This window comes from Eptesicus fuscus, chromosome 6, assembly GCF_027574615.1.
Source record: "Eptesicus fuscus isolate TK198812 chromosome 6, DD_ASM_mEF_20220401, whole genome shotgun sequence".
Lineage (NCBI taxonomy): Eukaryota > Metazoa > Chordata > Mammalia > Chiroptera > Vespertilionidae > Eptesicus > Eptesicus fuscus.
Window position 1 is genome coordinate 30,331,643 of NC_072478.1, and position 16,759 is coordinate 30,348,401.

The following is a 16,759-nucleotide window of genomic DNA, read 5'->3' on the forward strand; positions in this document are numbered from 1 at the left end:
CGGGTGGGCGGCCGCCTCCACGCAAGCGGCTCGTTGGTGGCCCGTTGACAGTTACCGGGTAGTTGACCACAGCGCCGCGGGGTGCCACACAACTTGAGAAACTACTGGAAACCCCAAGGGAGGGGTCTTGAACTTGCAGAAAAATCGCTCCAGCTCATTGAAAACTGGGGTTTTATTTTTAATGTCAATAAAACCAAACTGGGGACTGCGCGAGGCCCCTCGGCTCCATCCGGGCGCCCAGGAGGGCCTGGGGTCACCTAGAGGCGGGTGTCCCCGGCCAGAGTCGCCCACTGCTGCAGTGTCCGCCAGCGGGGGGCGAGGGGGGAGCGTCACGGTCCTTTAGCCACTTATATGTCACACCTGAGCCCTGGCGGGGGGGGGGGGGCGTAGGCGGAGTCATTAAAATGGGCTCCGTGGGATCCCGCCCCCCAGGGAGAACACGTGGGGATGCCCAGGTGTGTGCTTACAAGGAAAGCAACCCCAGAACGACGTCTCCACTTCTACATTACAGTCGGTGCGTGCACAGCACGGGAGAGCCCCACCTCTGGGCTCAGGCACTTGGCCACCAGGGCAGAAAAAGGACCCACCTCATTCTTAGGACCTGAGTCATGGAATTCCACAGCAGGCCTGGCTGCCCCCATCCCCCAGCCATGACTGGAGCTTGACCCTGGAACTGCAGAGTGGTTGCAGCATTTTTATGCTTTGTCAACTTCTTATCGCTTTGTTGGACCCTCCCATGAACATTTCTGCAGAATCCAGGGCAGGGGGCAGGACTCTTGGGGCTGGGTTCATTTAGGAGAACCATTGAGCCCCCTCCCTCTTCCCCTGACCCAGGCCTGTCAAAGGGCAGAGCAGGGAGCTTGCCGGTGGAGTTGGGTGGTAAAGGCAGTAGAAGGAGAATGTTCCCCTGCCCGGTTGCTACATGCCCCTTCTTGCACAATGGTCTTCATCATGGCTTCTTCCCTCCAGCGGGGCCTCCAGCGTTCTGGGACTCACCCCTGGGGGTGGGGGCATTATTTCAGCTGGGCCTCCTCACCTCTCAGGAAACCCTCCTCCTCAGTTCCTCCCCTTGGCTGCACTGGGTATCCCAGACAGTCTGGTCCTTAGGAAGAAAAAACAGCTGTTTCCACTTTTGTTTAATTTGCACTTGGATGTCGAGTGTGATTCGACACGGTTAGGATTAGAATAAAGGAATCGAGAAAAAAGCAAGCGAGTGCAAAGGGTTAAGTTGTGATCCATTGTTATTTGCTGTTATCCATTTCAGAGTTGCCAGAAAAACAGCACAGGGTGAGCCCCCCATGAAGTACACCAAGGGTAAGAGATGGAGGGTGAGGGCTTCACCCCATGCCTGACTTCCTCCCAGATACATAGAAGATAAGAACAGGGGGGGAGACAACAAGTCTGTGGGGCCCCAGCTGCCCTGTGGGGAAAGTGCACCCCAGGCTCTGGGAGGGGTTTGCCTTTGAGGTTTCACAGCTTTTGCCAAAGGGACCCCATCTTACAGATGGAATTCATGGGGTCTTGGGGCAGTCTCAAGGCTTCAGAGAGGCTCCCCTGTGGTGGCTGAAGTCCCTCAGTAAGGAAGGTTAGTTGCCCACTGGCCAGAGGCCTTTCCAGACTGGCAACCAGTTCCAGGAAGGACTCGATCCCCAGTGTGGGGCATGCAGGAGGCAGCCAGTCAAAGATTCTCTCTCATTGTTGATGTTTCTATCTCTCTCCCCTCTCCCTTCCTCTCTGAAATCAATAAAAAAAATTTTTTATATAAAAAAGAAACCCTGTCCCCATTAGCAGTCATTCCCCATCATCATTAGCAATCATTAACCCACTTCCCGTCTGTGGATTTGCTTGAGTATGGTAAATGAGAACATGGGCCCTGACTGGTTTGGCTCAGTGGATAGAGCGTTGGCCTGCGGACTCAAGGGTCCCAGGTTCGATTCTGGTCAAGGGCATGTACCTTGGTTGTGGGCACATCCCCAGTAGGAGGTGTGCAGGAGGCAGGTGATCGATGTTTCTCTCATCGATGTTTCTGACTCTCTATCCCTCTCCCTTCCTCTCTGTAAAAAATCAATAAAAAATATATTTTAAAAAAAAGAAGAAGAAGAACATGGGCCCCCTTCCCAAGCGCCAACTCCCCCTCCCACCTTGTAGGAAATAAAGTGAAGGTTATCAAGTGGACTGTGAGACCTTGTGTTATAGGCACCGCTCACAGAAGACCAGAGAGGTCTTATCAAACAGCACCTTGAGACAGGAGAGGGCTGTCCCACCCTGGTTCTTGTCTTCTCATATAAGTGAATTTAAATGAGAGGCCCTGATTGTGTTGTGATAAAACCAATTTATTAAGGTAATCAAATTTATTAACGAAGCAAGGCAAGCAAATCTATCATCTGGCATAACACGCACGAATGGGCTCTCAACTAATCTGAAGAGCAAGCTGGTTGGGGGTTTGAGGCATTATATACCCTCTTGCCTATAGGTTTAAAAACTCCTCTGCTGAGCCCTGGCTGGGGTGGCTCAGTTGGCTGAGCACTGTCCCAGGCACCAAAAGGTGGTTTGAATCCCAGTAGGAGGTCACCCAGGTTGTGGGCTTGATCCCTAGTAGGGGGCATCCAGGAGGCAGCCGATTCATGTTTCTCTCACATTGATGTTCTCCTCTCTCTCCCTCTCCCTTCCACTCTCTCTAAAATCAAAAACATTTTTAAAAAGTCCCCTGCTGAGTATTTTGGTACAGATTAATTCTCAAGGTCCCTTTTTACTTTGTTGTGGCCTTCCCAGCAATCATGAGAGGCACCTGGCAATTTTATCTTGTTAAGCCTTCAGACTGCTGTGTTCTTTGCCTAGGGAGTAAAAAAACAAAAACAAAAAACTGCCCTTTTTCCTTTTTCCTTTTCCCTTCCTCAAAACAGCTGATTTCTTTGTTTAGTGGGTGAGAAAGACTTCCCCTTCTCTCCCCCTTTCCTGCATTCTCTCCTTAGGGAGGCTTTTAACCATTTGCTCTCTAGTGTCCTTGGCTAGGGAAGATAATGGCTTGTTATTTACAAGCTGGCTGTAAATTGCCCACACTGTTAGGCCTTGTTTTAACGTTCTTGTCTCAGTTTCCCTATTCCTCTTGCCGTGGAATTTTCCTAGCTTTTCACTGCCCTGTAACACTTGTGAGCCTGGCTAGCTCCTCAGCCAAGAAAACATTGTTTTGATCTCACACAGCCTTTACACATTCCCCTCCTCCTGCCTGTCCTGTTTTTCTCTGTTTTCTGTCCTCTATAAAACCTTGTATTTGGAAAGTCTGGGTGTCACGCAAAACAATAGCACCAGGGCCACCCAGGTTCAGCCAGTCCTCAGGCTGGGTGGGGCTTTGTGGTTCAACCTCACCGGTAGCAGCCACTGGTGTGTGCGGAAGTCCTAATAAACCTATGTCTTTCACAGCCAGTCTTCTGGGTTATTTCTTTGGAATCCAAGAACAATATGCTGAGGTTTTCTGGGACATCACACTTTGCATAACAACCTGTTCTGGACATCTATATATATAAAACCCTAATATGCAAATAGACGGAACAGCAGAACAACTGAACAACCGAACAACCGGTTGCTATGACGTGCAATGACCACCAAGGGGTGTGCGTGGCACATGACGAGCATCAGCTGCGGCAGGATGGTGGAGCAGGTGAGTGGGGGCGCCAGACCAAGGAGGGGCACTGGTCACTGTCATCGGGGCGAGCCTCTGGTGGTTACTAAAAATTCTTTGCTCCCGTGCTCCATGGTCCCACCTGTGCTCGCACCTGCTGCCAGTGCCGGTCCCAATCACCCCTCAGGGCTTCTCCACCTCCCCCTACTTTTGAGGGGCATTTGGGGCCAGCAGCTGCCTCTCATACCCGCTGCTGGTGACGGCCCCACTCGCACCCACTGCCGGTACCTGGCACCAGTCCTAATCGCTCAGTGCCAGTCAGCGGGTGTGAGCAGCAGCTGCCGTCCCTGATCGCCCCTGAAGGCTTCTCCACCTCCCCCTGCTCCTGAGAGGTGATTGGAGCAGCAGCCGCTACTCATACCCATTGCTGGCACAGGCCCCAATGGCTCCTCGCTGTCAGTGGGTGCAAGTGGAGCTGGCACCGCCCAATAGTACGTGGGAGCGGAGACAGCAGGAGTTGCCAGTAGAGAGGGGACCTGGTCGTGGCTGTGGCGGGAGGGGCTGGGCTGAGGCACAGAGGATGGGCCGAGACTCGCTCCTATGCTGACCGCAGCCTCGCAGCCTCGCAGCCAACAGTTCCTTTCAAGGTGCACAAATTCGTGCACTGGGCCCCTAGCTTTACATAAATGGAATCACACACTCTGTGGCCTCTTGTATCTGGCTTCTCTCATTGAGTATCATGTTTTCAAATTTCATTCATGTTGTAGCGAGTGTTGGTGCTTCACTCCTTTTCATGGCTGAGTAATAGTGCAGTGTGTGGATGGACCACTTTCTTTATCCATTCATCCCTTGATATACATTTGAGTTGTTTTCATCTATTGGCTTTGTAATGCTATGAAGTTTTTGTGTGGGCATGTTTTCATTTCTCCTAATGTTAAGGGCAGAAATAGAATAGTGGGGACTGTTAGGTCGCCGAAGGAGGAACACACGAGGCCAGAATGGTGAGGGATTACAAATTTATTCAATCATCCGCACACCAGGTGGCTGAGCCCCAGACGGCTCCAGCACCCTGTGACAGGAATCAGCGGTTTTTAAAGAACTTTTGGCGGGCTTTTTCTAGGCGGAGAATTCTCTGTGCAGGTCCAGAGGGGAGAGATAATGGAATGTGGTCTCAGCAAGTAAAGTGTGGTCTCAGCAAAAGGGAACGTCCATAGCGAGATGGCCTAAAGGTTGGTTCCCAGGGGGGAGGGTATCGATTCAGTTATTTGATCAGACCTAACAGGGACTAGCTATAATTATAAATTGTAAGAAATATTAATCATGCTCTGTTAACCGTGATTGTTCTGTTCTGATTAGAGAAGCACATTCTGACCTGGCTGAGAGCTATATGCCCCGGGAAATAAAAGTTAACCTAGGAATGCAGTCGGTCCATTCTCCTTTTCCAAGAACTGCCTGTCATCATGGGAAGATTAACAACCTTGTTGCTGAAACAGTCTGGCCCAAGAGGCACCTGCCCTTTGCCCGCCCTTTCGACCCCAGCCCACGTTGCCTGTAACCTAGTAACCATTATACCTGGCCTACTTCTCCATGCCTGTAATACCTATACTTTCCCATGTAATCTTTGTCCTCCTACCCGATATAAGTGGCTGGCTTATGGGAAGGAGTCGAGCAGATTTTTGTGGCTGACCTGCTGCTCTCACATACTGCTGGCATTATTGGAATAAATGCTCATGTATGGTTCAACCCTGCCTCTGTTTAATTGGCTCAAATAGAGACAGGCAGCTCAGACCAATTGGATGTCCGGTTTCAGTAAAAATGCTGGATCACGTGGTAACTCTGTTTGAGCAGCTACCAGACTGTTTTCCACAGTGGCTGCCCCATCTTACATGCCCACCCATGAGTGTGTGGGTGGGGGCCTGATCTCTGGGCCTCAGGTTCTACCAGGTGGCACAGCATGGTGAGGGGTGTGAAGGAGCAGGTTGCTCCTCTGTGTCCTGGTGCTGAGTCCACTTGATCAGTGGCAGGACTTGGAGTCAGCAGCACTGTGGTCTGGCTCTGCCAGCCTCTCTGGTGTCCTGAGGCCTACCTGCTCTTGTGAGCCCTTTTTCCTATTAAAATCCACCCTGACCTTCTCACTCTCCAACTTTGTCCCCCCCCCCCCCCCCGTTCCTCTCTGCATCTAGCCACATCTCCAATTCCTTTCCTCCTGCAAACCTGCCCCATCTAGGCGTTCCGTTCACCCGTTCCTTGGATCTGTTCTCCTCATGGTCATGAACAACACCCACTTAGCTAAACCTCTGCCCAATCCTCAGGCCTGGTCAGACTCATTGCCTGGTGACTTTGATGGCTGCTCCCTATTCCTCCTCCAGACACCTTTTCACCTGGTTCCAGAACACCTGGCAACCTCCCACTGCCCTTATTCTATGGAACAGCGCTTAGATAACATTAGTGTCAGGTGCTCAGTCATTAGCCAGGTCACCCTAGGAAGTGGTGCTGCTTGTGGCACGGGGGAGGGAGGCAATGAGGCACAGAGAGGTTGAATAATGTGTGCCTTGGGTCACATAGCCATGATTGGAGCCCATGCAGCTGGTCCAGGGTCTGTGCACACTTCTGCCTTCTCCAGCTCCCTTTCCTCCTCCTGGCCTCTGGTCTGGATCTGCTCAGTGAACTCATTCAGGCTCCCAGCTCCAATCTCCACCCTGTGCCCATAGTGCCCACATGTCTGTCTCCACTTGAATCTCACCTTGAATTCCAGACTCCTATCCTCCCCATTTCATCAATGTCTCCCCTTGGGGGTCTCACCAGAGTCCCCTAAGCTCTGCACATCGAAGAGTCCTTCCCTATCTGCCCACTGAGTCTTTCCATCCCAGTCAGGGCAGCTCTGTTTGCCCTCATCTCCACGTCCTGTCCTACAAATCCTGTGGGTGCTTCCTTCAGGACACCTGGATCCGGACCACTGCTCCCCACTCTCCGGTTAGGACATCCTCCCCAGCCCCTTCCCTGGTCTCCCTGAATATAAAACCCAAATGTTTCAATTCAATCAACAAGGCCTCCCAGATTTGACCCACTCCACCCTCTGACCTCCTCTCCTACCCTGCCTCCACAGGCCTCCTGCTGCCAACCAGGCAAGATGCAACTGCAGAGTCTTGGTACAGACTGTACCCTCTGCCTGATAACGCCTTCCTCCAGACAGCCACACCTCCCTCCCTCTCCTCCTCTGGGCCTTTGCTGGAACTTCTCCCCCTTTCCTAACCTCCTGTCTGATACTGCAAACCTCCCATTTCCCATGGCCGGCCTGCTCTTCCTACAAAGCATTGTCACCTTCTCACATTATTGTCTAATATGTTCACCATGTCTATCCTGTCTCTTCTTGGAACCTAAGGGGGTGCTTGCCCTGTGGTTGTTCAGTAAATATCTGATTGAATAAATGTATTACTGAATGAGAAGTTACCGATGGCCTCCAAAGTGACAGGGGCTGGGCTGGGTGAGCCTCCTGTATGAACTCAGGGAGAGATCCAGGCAGAGACAGGGCTGGAGCTCAGGAGACAGGACGGGGAGAGGACAGAGGTGGGAGAATGTCATAAGCTCTAGGACCTATGCCAACCTCCTCCCAAACATGTTCGTCCCTTTAGATTCTCAACTAACCCTCTCTCTTTTTTTTAAGTTTATGATTTTTTTAGAGAGGAAGGAGGAAGAGAAGCAGTGATTTATTGTTCCACTTATTTATGTATTCATTGATTGATTCTTGTATGTGCCCTGACCAAGGATCAAACCCACAATCTTGGCTTATCTGAAAGACACTCTAACCAACTGATCTACCCAGCCAGGGTCAGCTAACGCTCTTAAATGGGGACAGTTTATTATATCCATTGTACAGATGGGAAAACTGAGGCTGGGACCATTAGGTTGCACATGGCCCAGAACCAACTGAAAGCACCCCCTACAGTTGAACGCACAAACACTTATGGGGTGACTACTACGCAGCCCCAGGGGTCCTGAGAGGAGAGCAGGCCTCTGGCTCGGTCTGGGCCTCAGTTCCCCCAGCCTCAGCTTCCTCGCCTCAGCTAGTTGGGATTCTAAACTGCCGCCCGGAGACGGGTGTTGAGATGAAACAGGAACTCCAGAGAAGCAGCCAAAGCCACGCGAGAGCTCCCAAACCCACGCGAGAGCTTCCAAAGCGCGAGTGGGCGGTGCCATTCGCACTCCTCGGGCACAGCCAACAGCCGCTCGGGCTGCCCTTAGCACTGCCTCTCCCAAAGGTCGTTGTATTCAGGCGTTCGCTGGCGACAGCCCTAAACGGAGCGGCTGAGGGGGCCTGAACGGGGCTTCGCAGCAGGCACAGTCGGCGTGCGTCCCGGCGGGCACCGGCGCAGTGAGTGCGAGCGGCGGTAGGTCGGCATGGATGACGAGGAGGAGACCTACCGGCTGTGGAAGATTCGCAAGACCATTATGCAGGTGAGAGCGCGCGGGGCTTGGCGAGCGCAGTGAGCGCGGGCCTCGGGGCCCAGTCGTGAGTCCGAGCGGCGCAGGGAGGCGGAAGCGGGAGTCTGGGGTCTCTCCCCGGATGTTTGCTACCTCCTGTGTCACGGTGTTGTCCACGTAAAGAATGCCGAACCCTGTAAAGGACTTTTAAAAGAGTTTATTAGAGCCCTGGCCGGATGGAGCATTGTCGTCCTGTACACCAAAAGGTTGCGGGTTCTAGTTCTGGTCAGGTTGTGGTTTGATCTCGGTCCGGCGCTCGCTCTTCCTCTCTCCCTCTCCACTCGTTTGCAAAGCTCCCCCAAAGATAGGGACTGAAACAGTTGTGCTACAGGCCGACAGTGTTGTGGGTCCTGAGAAGAAAGCAGGCTGTGGGGACTTCACAGAGGAAAGGGCGTGTGGGGGGCCTCAGGCAGGCCAGAGTAGCAGCTCTCACCTCCCCTTTCTTTACGTTTTTTTGTTTTTGTTTGTTTTTTACAGAGAGGAAGGGAGAGAGATAGAAACATCAATGATGAGGTGGAATCATTGATTGCCTGCCTCCTGAACAACTCCCGTATCCTATGGGGAGGATTGAGCCAGCAACCCGGGCATGTGCCCTTGGCTGGAATCAAACCTGGGACCCTTTAGTCCGCAGGCCGACGCTCTATCCACGGAGCCAAACCAGACTTGGATCTTCTTCCTGTCAGCCCACTAAAGAGCCCCCGTTTCCGAGATGAGTCCTAGAACTCCTGGCCCTCAAGCTTTTGCCTGATTTTCAACTGTCCAGGCAGCCTGTCTTTTTCTGCCCCAGACCCCAGGGCCCCAACCCAAGTCCCAGCTCTGCAGCTGCTTCCTAATCACAGCCTCTCACGGCCTCAGTTTTCAGGATAAAATGACAGCACCCTTGGCAGCTGATTAACTGGATTGGCACAATGGCTGTCTTGGCGTGTGCCCCACATTTGTCTCTACCTGCTTCATCCCTCTTTTCTGGGTTCTACACACACCTGCCACACTGAGCCCCAAACTCCCTGTATTGTCCTCACAGTGGCCTCGTTCGGCCCAAGCTCTTGCTGCCATTCCTCCTCTCCCTTGGGGTCACCTGGCTCTTTCTGTCCACAGCTGTGCCATGACCGAGGCTACCTGGTGACTCAGGATGAGCTGGACCAGACACTAGAGGAGTTCAAGGCCCAGTTTGGGGACAAGCCAAGTGAAGGGCGGCCACGGCGCACGGACCTCACAGTGCTGGTGGCCCACAATGATGACCCCACTGACCAGATGTTTGTCTTTTTCCCAGGTGAGTGTCTTGCTGGTGCCTGAGTGGGTCATTGTTCTGGTAGAGCCATCTGAGGGCCTGCTTAGGATCCAGCTTGTAACATTCCCCTGCTTAGAACATTCCAGCTTGTAACATTGACCCAGAGGAGAGCGTTGCCCCTCACCTTATGTGCTGTGGGTGACGCCATTGATCTCTGACCCTTCTGAATACCTTTTCCAGTTTCCTTCTCGGTCCCCTTCCCCATTCTCTATTCCTTGGCTGTTTTCTCTGACCACGATTTTCATAGGCCTTCCAGGCGATCCCCCAGCTCCTGACCTCAGACCCACTGTTTCCTCCTCAGTCCACCACCAGCACAGCTTCCACTCTCAGCGCCTGTGTTCCCTGCAGCGCCTTCCTGCACCGTTGCAGAGTTATTGCCTCATATTGCCTATCCCCCGCCTCACCACACCCTTTCCTCCTCACTCTGCCTCCTCAGTGTCCAGTCATTGTCCCTGAAGACTACACTCAGGTGCCTCCTCTTCCAGGATCCCCACTGAGCCCTGGGTTGCGCAAAGAGCCCACTGAGGGGTGTCCTGGGATCCCTGTATTCCTCTGTTTTAGCACCTAACCCATTGAGGCAGCCTCGCTCTCAGGCCTGCAAAAGTTGGGGGACCAGGCTGTGTTCAGCACCTTGGTGTCAACTACATGCCTAGAATGAAGGGGGTGGGCAGAAAACATTTGCAGAGCTGAACCTGGTGACACTTTTTAAGATAAATGTCCCGGTGTATGAGATATAATTATTTGAGACCTTAATGCTTAATTACAGGCCTCCCACAGAGCCAGCTCCAGACCTGTCAGGGATTAGCTTCTCCCTGGAGTAGGAGTTCTCCCTGCATTTCCTGGTGTTTGATGACACTGGAGGTGTCACTGCTCCTCTGGGACATGCTTCAGGACAGGGCTGAAGTTTCTGCCTGTATTGGCTTGTTGGGGCCACCATAACAAAACACTACAGATGAGTCCTAAAACAACTGACTTCTGTTGTCTCCAGCGCTTGGGGCTGGAAGTCCAAGATCAAGGTGTCGGCTGGGTTGGTTCCCCCTGATGCTTCTGTCCTTAGCATGTTAGATGGTGGCCGTCTCCTCCCTGTGTCCTCACAGGGTCCCTAATGTCTGTCTCAATCTCTTAGAAGCACACCAGTCAGATTGGATCAGGGTTCACATGACCTCATGTTACCTTAATTATCTCTTTGAAGGCTCCTTTTCCAAACACAGTATTTTAGTTGCCTTCTGAGGTACTGGGGATTAGGACTCAAACATGGGGATTTGGGAGGACACAGCTCAGCCCAGGATATGCTCATCGGTGGAGTGATTTGCACTACAGGAGACAGAGGCCCAGCTAGGAGTCTCACCTGAATCCTGGTGGCCAGAGCCCAGTGGCTGACCTGCTAAGCTCATAGGGTCCAGTGTTTCTCTAGTGACAAAGCCCCAGGCCCCTAATGCTACTGAAAACGTAAGGACTTCTACCCCTGGGGATGGGTGGTCTGTCTCCATGGCAGATCAACTAACCTCATCTCAGCCATGCACTTTGTGGGCACCCAGACTGGACACCCAGCCATGCACTTTGTGGGCTCCCAGACTAAACAAGCCACTTAGCTTGGGGTTCTCAAACCTTGGAACCAGTGAGGCACCCAACTAAACCCAGATTCCAGACCCCACTTCCAGACAGGGACCTCTGAAGTCCAGGGGCATAGGCACCTTTCAGCTGCTTGGTGACCTAGAGGCAGCCAGCTCCCTGTTCTACAAACAGGAAAACTGAGGCCTCAGAGGGGTGCCACACATGCCTGGGAAGGGGTGGGTAAGGCGCCTGGCATTGTAGCCCAGCATGCACTCTGTCCACAGAGGAGCCCAAGGTGGGGATCAAAACCATCAAGGTGTACTGCCAACGCATGCAGGAGGAAAACATCACCCGAGCCCTCATCGTGGTGCAGCAGGGCATGACACCCTCTGCCAAGCAGGTGGGTGCCCCCACAGCAAAGAGCCTGACCACTTGCCTTCCTGTTCTGTCCCGAGCTTCACTTTCCTATGGCACCTAAGAGGCCCACAGCTGTCTTCATCCAGGGCACCCACTGCACCCTCGGCAGCACTTGCCTCTGGCCCTACGTTCTAATGTGGGAGCTCAGGGTCTGAGAAGGAGCTGCTGTCCTTTGTGGGCAGCATGGGGCATACCCAGAACAGGCCCAGCATCCCCTGTCTGTGGTTGGAGAGGCTTAAGTGGGATGGGAGAAGCAGTGAGCACCCTCTTCCCCATGCCTGTGGTCCTTGCCCAGAGTCTTTGCCATCTTGGTCCTCTCTTGGGAAGGGGCCTCATGCCAGCTCAGGGACCAACCTCCTGGACTCATTTGACTGATAGAAACTCATTTCCTAACCTACCACCAGGCTGAGGTCTGAAGATGTGCCAAGGGCCAGGGCAGTGGGGAGAACCCCATGCATGCAATGGGAATGCCTAGCTTATGATGCCTGGCTTCTTGTTGAGGTACAAGATCGAACACATTCAGCTTTCCCACTTGCCATGTCCTCTGAGGAAGAAACAAGAGCTAGGTGTAGGTCTCCAGTCGTGTGTGTGTGTGTGTGTGTGTGTGTGTGTGTGTGTGTGTTGGGGGGTTTGGGGCATGGCCGTGTCTGAGGATCTCTTTTCCAGTCCCTAGTTGACATGGCCCCCAAGTACATCCTGGAACAGTTTCTGCAGCAGGAGCTGCTCATCAACATCACGGAGCACGAGGTGGGGCCTAGGGAAGGTGGGGGGCGTTGGGTGGAGGGGAGGGGTGAGATGGTAAAGGAAGTAGAGCCAGGCTCTTAAAAGTGTGGCCCCGGGTTCAGAGCAGCAGCAGTGTTACCTGAGCCTTGCTGAGAATGGGTTCCCAGCCCACACTGCTGACCTGGGGATGGGGATCCCAGGTTGTGTCCCAAGGCCCCTCTGCATGACAGTCATGGGTGGGGTGTAGACTAGCTGAGAAGGACACTGTACCCCTCCCCTGTGTGGGAGTATGGGGCACAGCGGGGTCCTGGCCCTCTGGAGACACAGGTTCTGTTCTCTTGGCAGCTGGTCCCAGAGCATGTCGTCATGACCAAGGAGGAGGTGACGGAGCTGCTGGCCAGATAGTATCCTTTCTATCCTCTCCCCTCCCCAATCCTCTGGGCTTCCTCCCTTCCTCCCTCCCTCCCAGGCAGCCCTGCGTGGCTTTTTTCCTGACCGAGCTTCCCAGTAAACTCCGAGAAAACCAGCTGCCCAGGATCCAGGCTGGAGACCCCGTGGCACGCTACTTTGGGATAAAGAGAGGGCAGGTGAGAGACTACCCTGGCAGGAGAGCCCTACCCCCAGCCTTTTTCCTCCTGGGCAGGAGCCTCAGGACCTCCCTCCCTCCCCCAGCTTTTTTAAGAATCGGGGCTATCCCCAAGTCTCTTCTCCTGTTCGGGGTCCTGGTGCCACCTGCCCTGCTGCTGCCCCCACCAAACCCCCCACACACCTGGGTCCCTGGGGAGGCCCTGCCCAGCCCTGCTCTCATTCTGATGCAGGTAGTGAAGATCATCCGGCCCAGTGAAACCGCAGGCAGATACATCACCTACCGGCTGGTACAGTAGCCATCCTACCACCTAGCAGGTAAGACAGATGCCACCCCAGCTGGGGGGTCTGTGCAGGGGAGGGGGGTCTGTGCAGGGGTGGGGGGGTCTGTGTACACTAGTGGTGCAGGAAGGACCCAAGTCTTTGCCTGAGTGGGCCCCACCTGTTACCTGCCCCACTAATGTTCTGACCCAGAGCTCTGAGCTCAGCCCCTTCTTTCCAGACCTGCTTTCCTCTTCGTTGCCCTAACCTCCTTCCAGGTTCCACCACAGCCTGTCACTATCCACCTCCTGTGGGGCCCAGAGCGAGTGGCACCTGCCCCTGGGTATCAACCCATGTGATAGACTAATCACGTGATGGCCCTTTCTTCTCTCCCCCAGCCCCGGGAAACAGACAAATGGACTGTAACCACCTTACCCAGGCGGTCTGTCCTGCTGTGATCTGCTCAATCCTGGAAACCTACCTGCTGCTCCTCTGGAACCCAAGGCAGGCTGTGTGCTTGCCTTCCCGGGCTGAGGGCCCTTGTGGCCTCACATGGACACTGAGCCCCACCTGGGATCCTGTGTAAATGGTTCCTCAAGAGGACAGGATGCTGAGGGGAGGCCAGTGAGCCAGCCAGCAACCAAGATGGTCCTACGTTCTTGCCTGTCCCCCAGGCACTCCAAGCTGGCTCCCCACAAGTGGGTCCTGGGTCCGAGTCTCCGGGTAAGCCCCACTTCCAGCTTCCCTTCTCTGTGCTCCTCTCACAGTGGCCCTGTCCCTGACCCATTGAGGACTCTTGAGGACAGCAGGCAGGGAGATTAAAACACCTCTGGATTTGGGTTGATATTGAAGCTGGGTGTTTTTAAATTAAAGGTATTTTGAGTAAACAGTTTCACTTGTCTAAAAAATGGGAGGACAGGTTTGTTGTGGCTTCAAGACAGGGTCTCTATGACCCCTCACTGCTCCCCACCTGCAAACTGCCACAGCCATACCTGGCTGTCTGTCCAGTGTTCACAATGCAAAGGTGCATCTGTCCGCTCCCTTCACCCAAAAGGCAGGATTAATGTTCAGTGCTCACTTCTAGCTATGCTCCCTTGTGCTTTTCTTGCCCAGAAGTTTGGGGTCCAACGAGCCTCTCCCCCACTAGAGTGTCTGGTTCCAGAAGACACAGTCCCCCCAAGTTAAAAGAAATCATGCATATACTTTAATAGCTTTATTGATACATAATCACCATACAATTCACCCATTTACAGTACCCAGTTTAGTGATTTTTAGTGTGTTCCCAGCTGTGCACACATCACCACCAGTTCTGGAACATTACATCACCCCCAAAAGCAACCCCAACTCCAACAACCACCCCCTGTTCCCCACTTCACTTCTGCTGTCACTTTGGTTGGCTATATAGGTTGCCTTTTTTTTTTTAATTGAATTTATTGGGATGACAGTGGTACCCCGCCTTGGCCTGGCGCCGCCCGCTCACCTGCTCCACTATCCCACTGTGGTCCCACTCAGTCCATTGGGGCCAGCAGCGTCTCCACTGCTGCCCGCTGCCAGTGCCACATCGCTGACACCCACCGTGTTCCGCACCACCCCCTGGTGGTCAGCGCACGTCATAGTGAGCTGGCGAACCCAGGTCGAGCAATTTGCATATTAGGCTTTTGTTATATAGGACTAGAGGCCCGGTGAACGAAATTCGTGCATGGGGTTGGGGCAGTCCCTCATCCTGGTCTGCATCCTCTCAATCTGGGACCCCTTTGGGGATGTCGGGCCTAAACCAGCAGTTGGACATCCCTTGCAATCCAGGACACTGCATGTACTAGTGACCATACTTTTCATACAGGTGAAAGGCATCCTGCTTTGGCATGGGCAGCTACATTTTTTTGCCCTGATTATAAAAAGTAGTATATAACATGATTCTTCTGAGGCAGTAATATCATTTTCTCCATTTTATGGGTGGAAAAACTGAAGCAGAGAGAAGTTAAGTAATTGGCTTTGTCATACCATAATAAGTGTCAGAATCGGAGCTGACCATAAAATGTGCAAGCCAGAGTCCATGCATGTCATTGCTGCATCATCCTGTTTTTTTCATTGTTGGAGTAGCCTTGCCAGGTTTTAATTTTTAAATCTAAGAGACCGTTCCCGATATATAGGGTAGGGTCCCTAGGCCTGGCTGGCAATCAGGGCAATCTATGGGGTGACTGGATGGGGCGATGGGGGGGACCCCACTGGTACCCGCCTTGGCTGACGACCGCTGGCTGCCCCCCCCCCCCCAATTGCTGCTGCAGGTTGCCTCCCTCTGGGGGGGGGGGGCAGACAATGCAGGAGCTGCCCCCTGGTGGTCAATGTGCATCATAGCACCCTGTCATTCCAGGGGTTCAGTTGATTTGCATGTTAGGATTTTATTAAATAGGATTGGGCCATTTAGCTCTGCTCTCCCTGAATCAATTTGTTTGCCTAGTCTGCTCTCTTGCAAAATACAGGTGTGTTCCTGAGTTTTACATAAGGACCATGTTTGGCTGCATTGGTGACCGCTCGTTATGCTTAAAGTAAAGCATGCTCTGAGATACATTTGTGCAGTTTCCTTCTGAAGAAAAGGCTCATTGAAGCTGAGGTCAGGCTTAGTGTGTACACTTTAATTCGTCTTCTAGTTACTCTATGGTAGCACTGAGTATACCAAGAAATTAATTGATAATTGTTTTATTTATTGATTTTAGAGAAAGGAGGGGAGAGAGAGAAACATCAATTTGTTGTTCCACTAATTGGTGCATTAATTGGTTGCTTCTTGTGTGTGCCCTGACCAGAGATCTAACCCACAGCCTTGGTACTGGGATGACTAACCAACTGAGCTACCTGGCCAAGGCCTTTAGTAATTTTTGAAAACTAGGAAGCAAATTGGGAATTTTTATTTCTTAGTGGTTGGAAAACTAGGACTTGAAGTATAACAGTAAGCCAGAAACTATGCAATAAGCCATTGGCTATGATGTTACAAATCATCTTATTTTGCGTTTGGGTTTTTTGGACAAGAAAGTACAGTGTTGCCCTGGCCGGTGTGGCTCAGTTGATTAGAGCATTGTCCTGTACACCGATCATACAATTTAAAAAATGGTTTCAATGCATATCAGAGTATTTATTTAATCAAGTAGCATTTTGCTTGTCTAAATTTAAGGATCCAAGTTGAGATCTTGTGCAGAATCTATTAACTGAATCTTAGTGTTTTCTTGATTTCATTGTCAGGTTTTTTTGTGTGTTTTTTTGGGGGGGGCGGTTTAATGAATAATTTTTTTTCTTAGCACTATTCATTTATTTTGCTCTTAAATTTTTTCAATCTTTATGTCTAAAATCAGTTATTTTGGCCCTGGCCAGTGTGGCTCAGTTGGTTGGGCGTCGTCCCGTGCACCAGGAGGTTGCCCATTCGAATCCCAGTCAGTACATACCCACATTTTGGGTTCAATCCCCAGTAGGGGCACTTGCAGGAGGCAAACAATTAATGGTTTCTTTTTCTCTCTCCCGTGCCCTCTAAAATCAATTTGAAAATAAAAAATAAAATCGGTTGGTTTGTAGCAGCCTTCTATTTCATTATGTCCTTGATTTGTCAATTCTTAATATATATATATTTTATTGATTTTTTTTACAGAGAGGAATAAAGAGGGATAGAGAGTTAGAAACATCGATCAGCTGCCTTCTGCACACCCCCCTACTGGGAATGTGCCCACAACCAAGGTACATGCCCTTGACTGGAATCGAACCCGGGACCCTTCAGTCCGCAGGCTGACACTCTATCCACTGAGCCAAACCGGTCAGGGCTGATATGTCAGTTCTTAATTTGTAGG

The 16,759-nt window shown here is 52.1% G+C and overlaps 1 protein-coding gene and 1 long non-coding RNA gene across 2 annotated transcripts; both read left to right on the plus strand.

Annotated features, from left to right (window-relative positions):
* The first annotated feature begins 419 nt into the window (after positions 1–419).
* Positions 420–5,362, plus strand: LOC129149433 (uncharacterized). Its single transcript, XR_008556327.1, has 4 exons — positions 420–514; positions 1,265–1,314; positions 3,421–3,658; positions 4,976–5,362. It is a non-coding gene; the product is annotated as an uncharacterized LOC129149433 (long non-coding RNA).
* Positions 5,363–7,840: 2,478 nt separating this feature from the next.
* On the plus strand, positions 7,841–13,818 carry POLR2E (RNA polymerase II, I and III subunit E). The gene is made up of 8 exons (XM_008150698.3): positions 7,841–8,074; positions 9,197–9,371; positions 11,228–11,343; positions 12,027–12,107; positions 12,429–12,487; positions 12,592–12,670; positions 12,902–12,986; positions 13,328–13,818. Exons 1-7 carry the CDS (start codon positions 8,018–8,020, stop codon positions 12,965–12,967), a joined length of 633 nt encoding a protein of 210 aa, XP_008148920.1. The 5' UTR covers positions 7,841–8,017; the 3' UTR covers positions 12,968–12,986; positions 13,328–13,818.
* Positions 13,819–16,759: the final 2,941 nt, after the last annotated feature.

Bases quoted from the DNA above. Each gene is read 5' to 3' on its own strand.
- POLR2E (XM_008150698.3), top strand. From the start codon at position 8,018: ATGGATGACGAGGAGGAGACCTACCGGCTGTGGAAGATTCGCAAGACC. The intron at 11,344-12,026 runs GTGGGTGCCCCC...TCTCTTTTCCAG, and splicing joins TGACACCCTCTGCCAAGCAG to TCCCTAGTTGACATGGCCCC. The intron at 12,108-12,428 runs GTGGGGCCTAGG...TTCTCTTGGCAG, and splicing joins TCAACATCACGGAGCACGAG to CTGGTCCCAGAGCATGTCGT.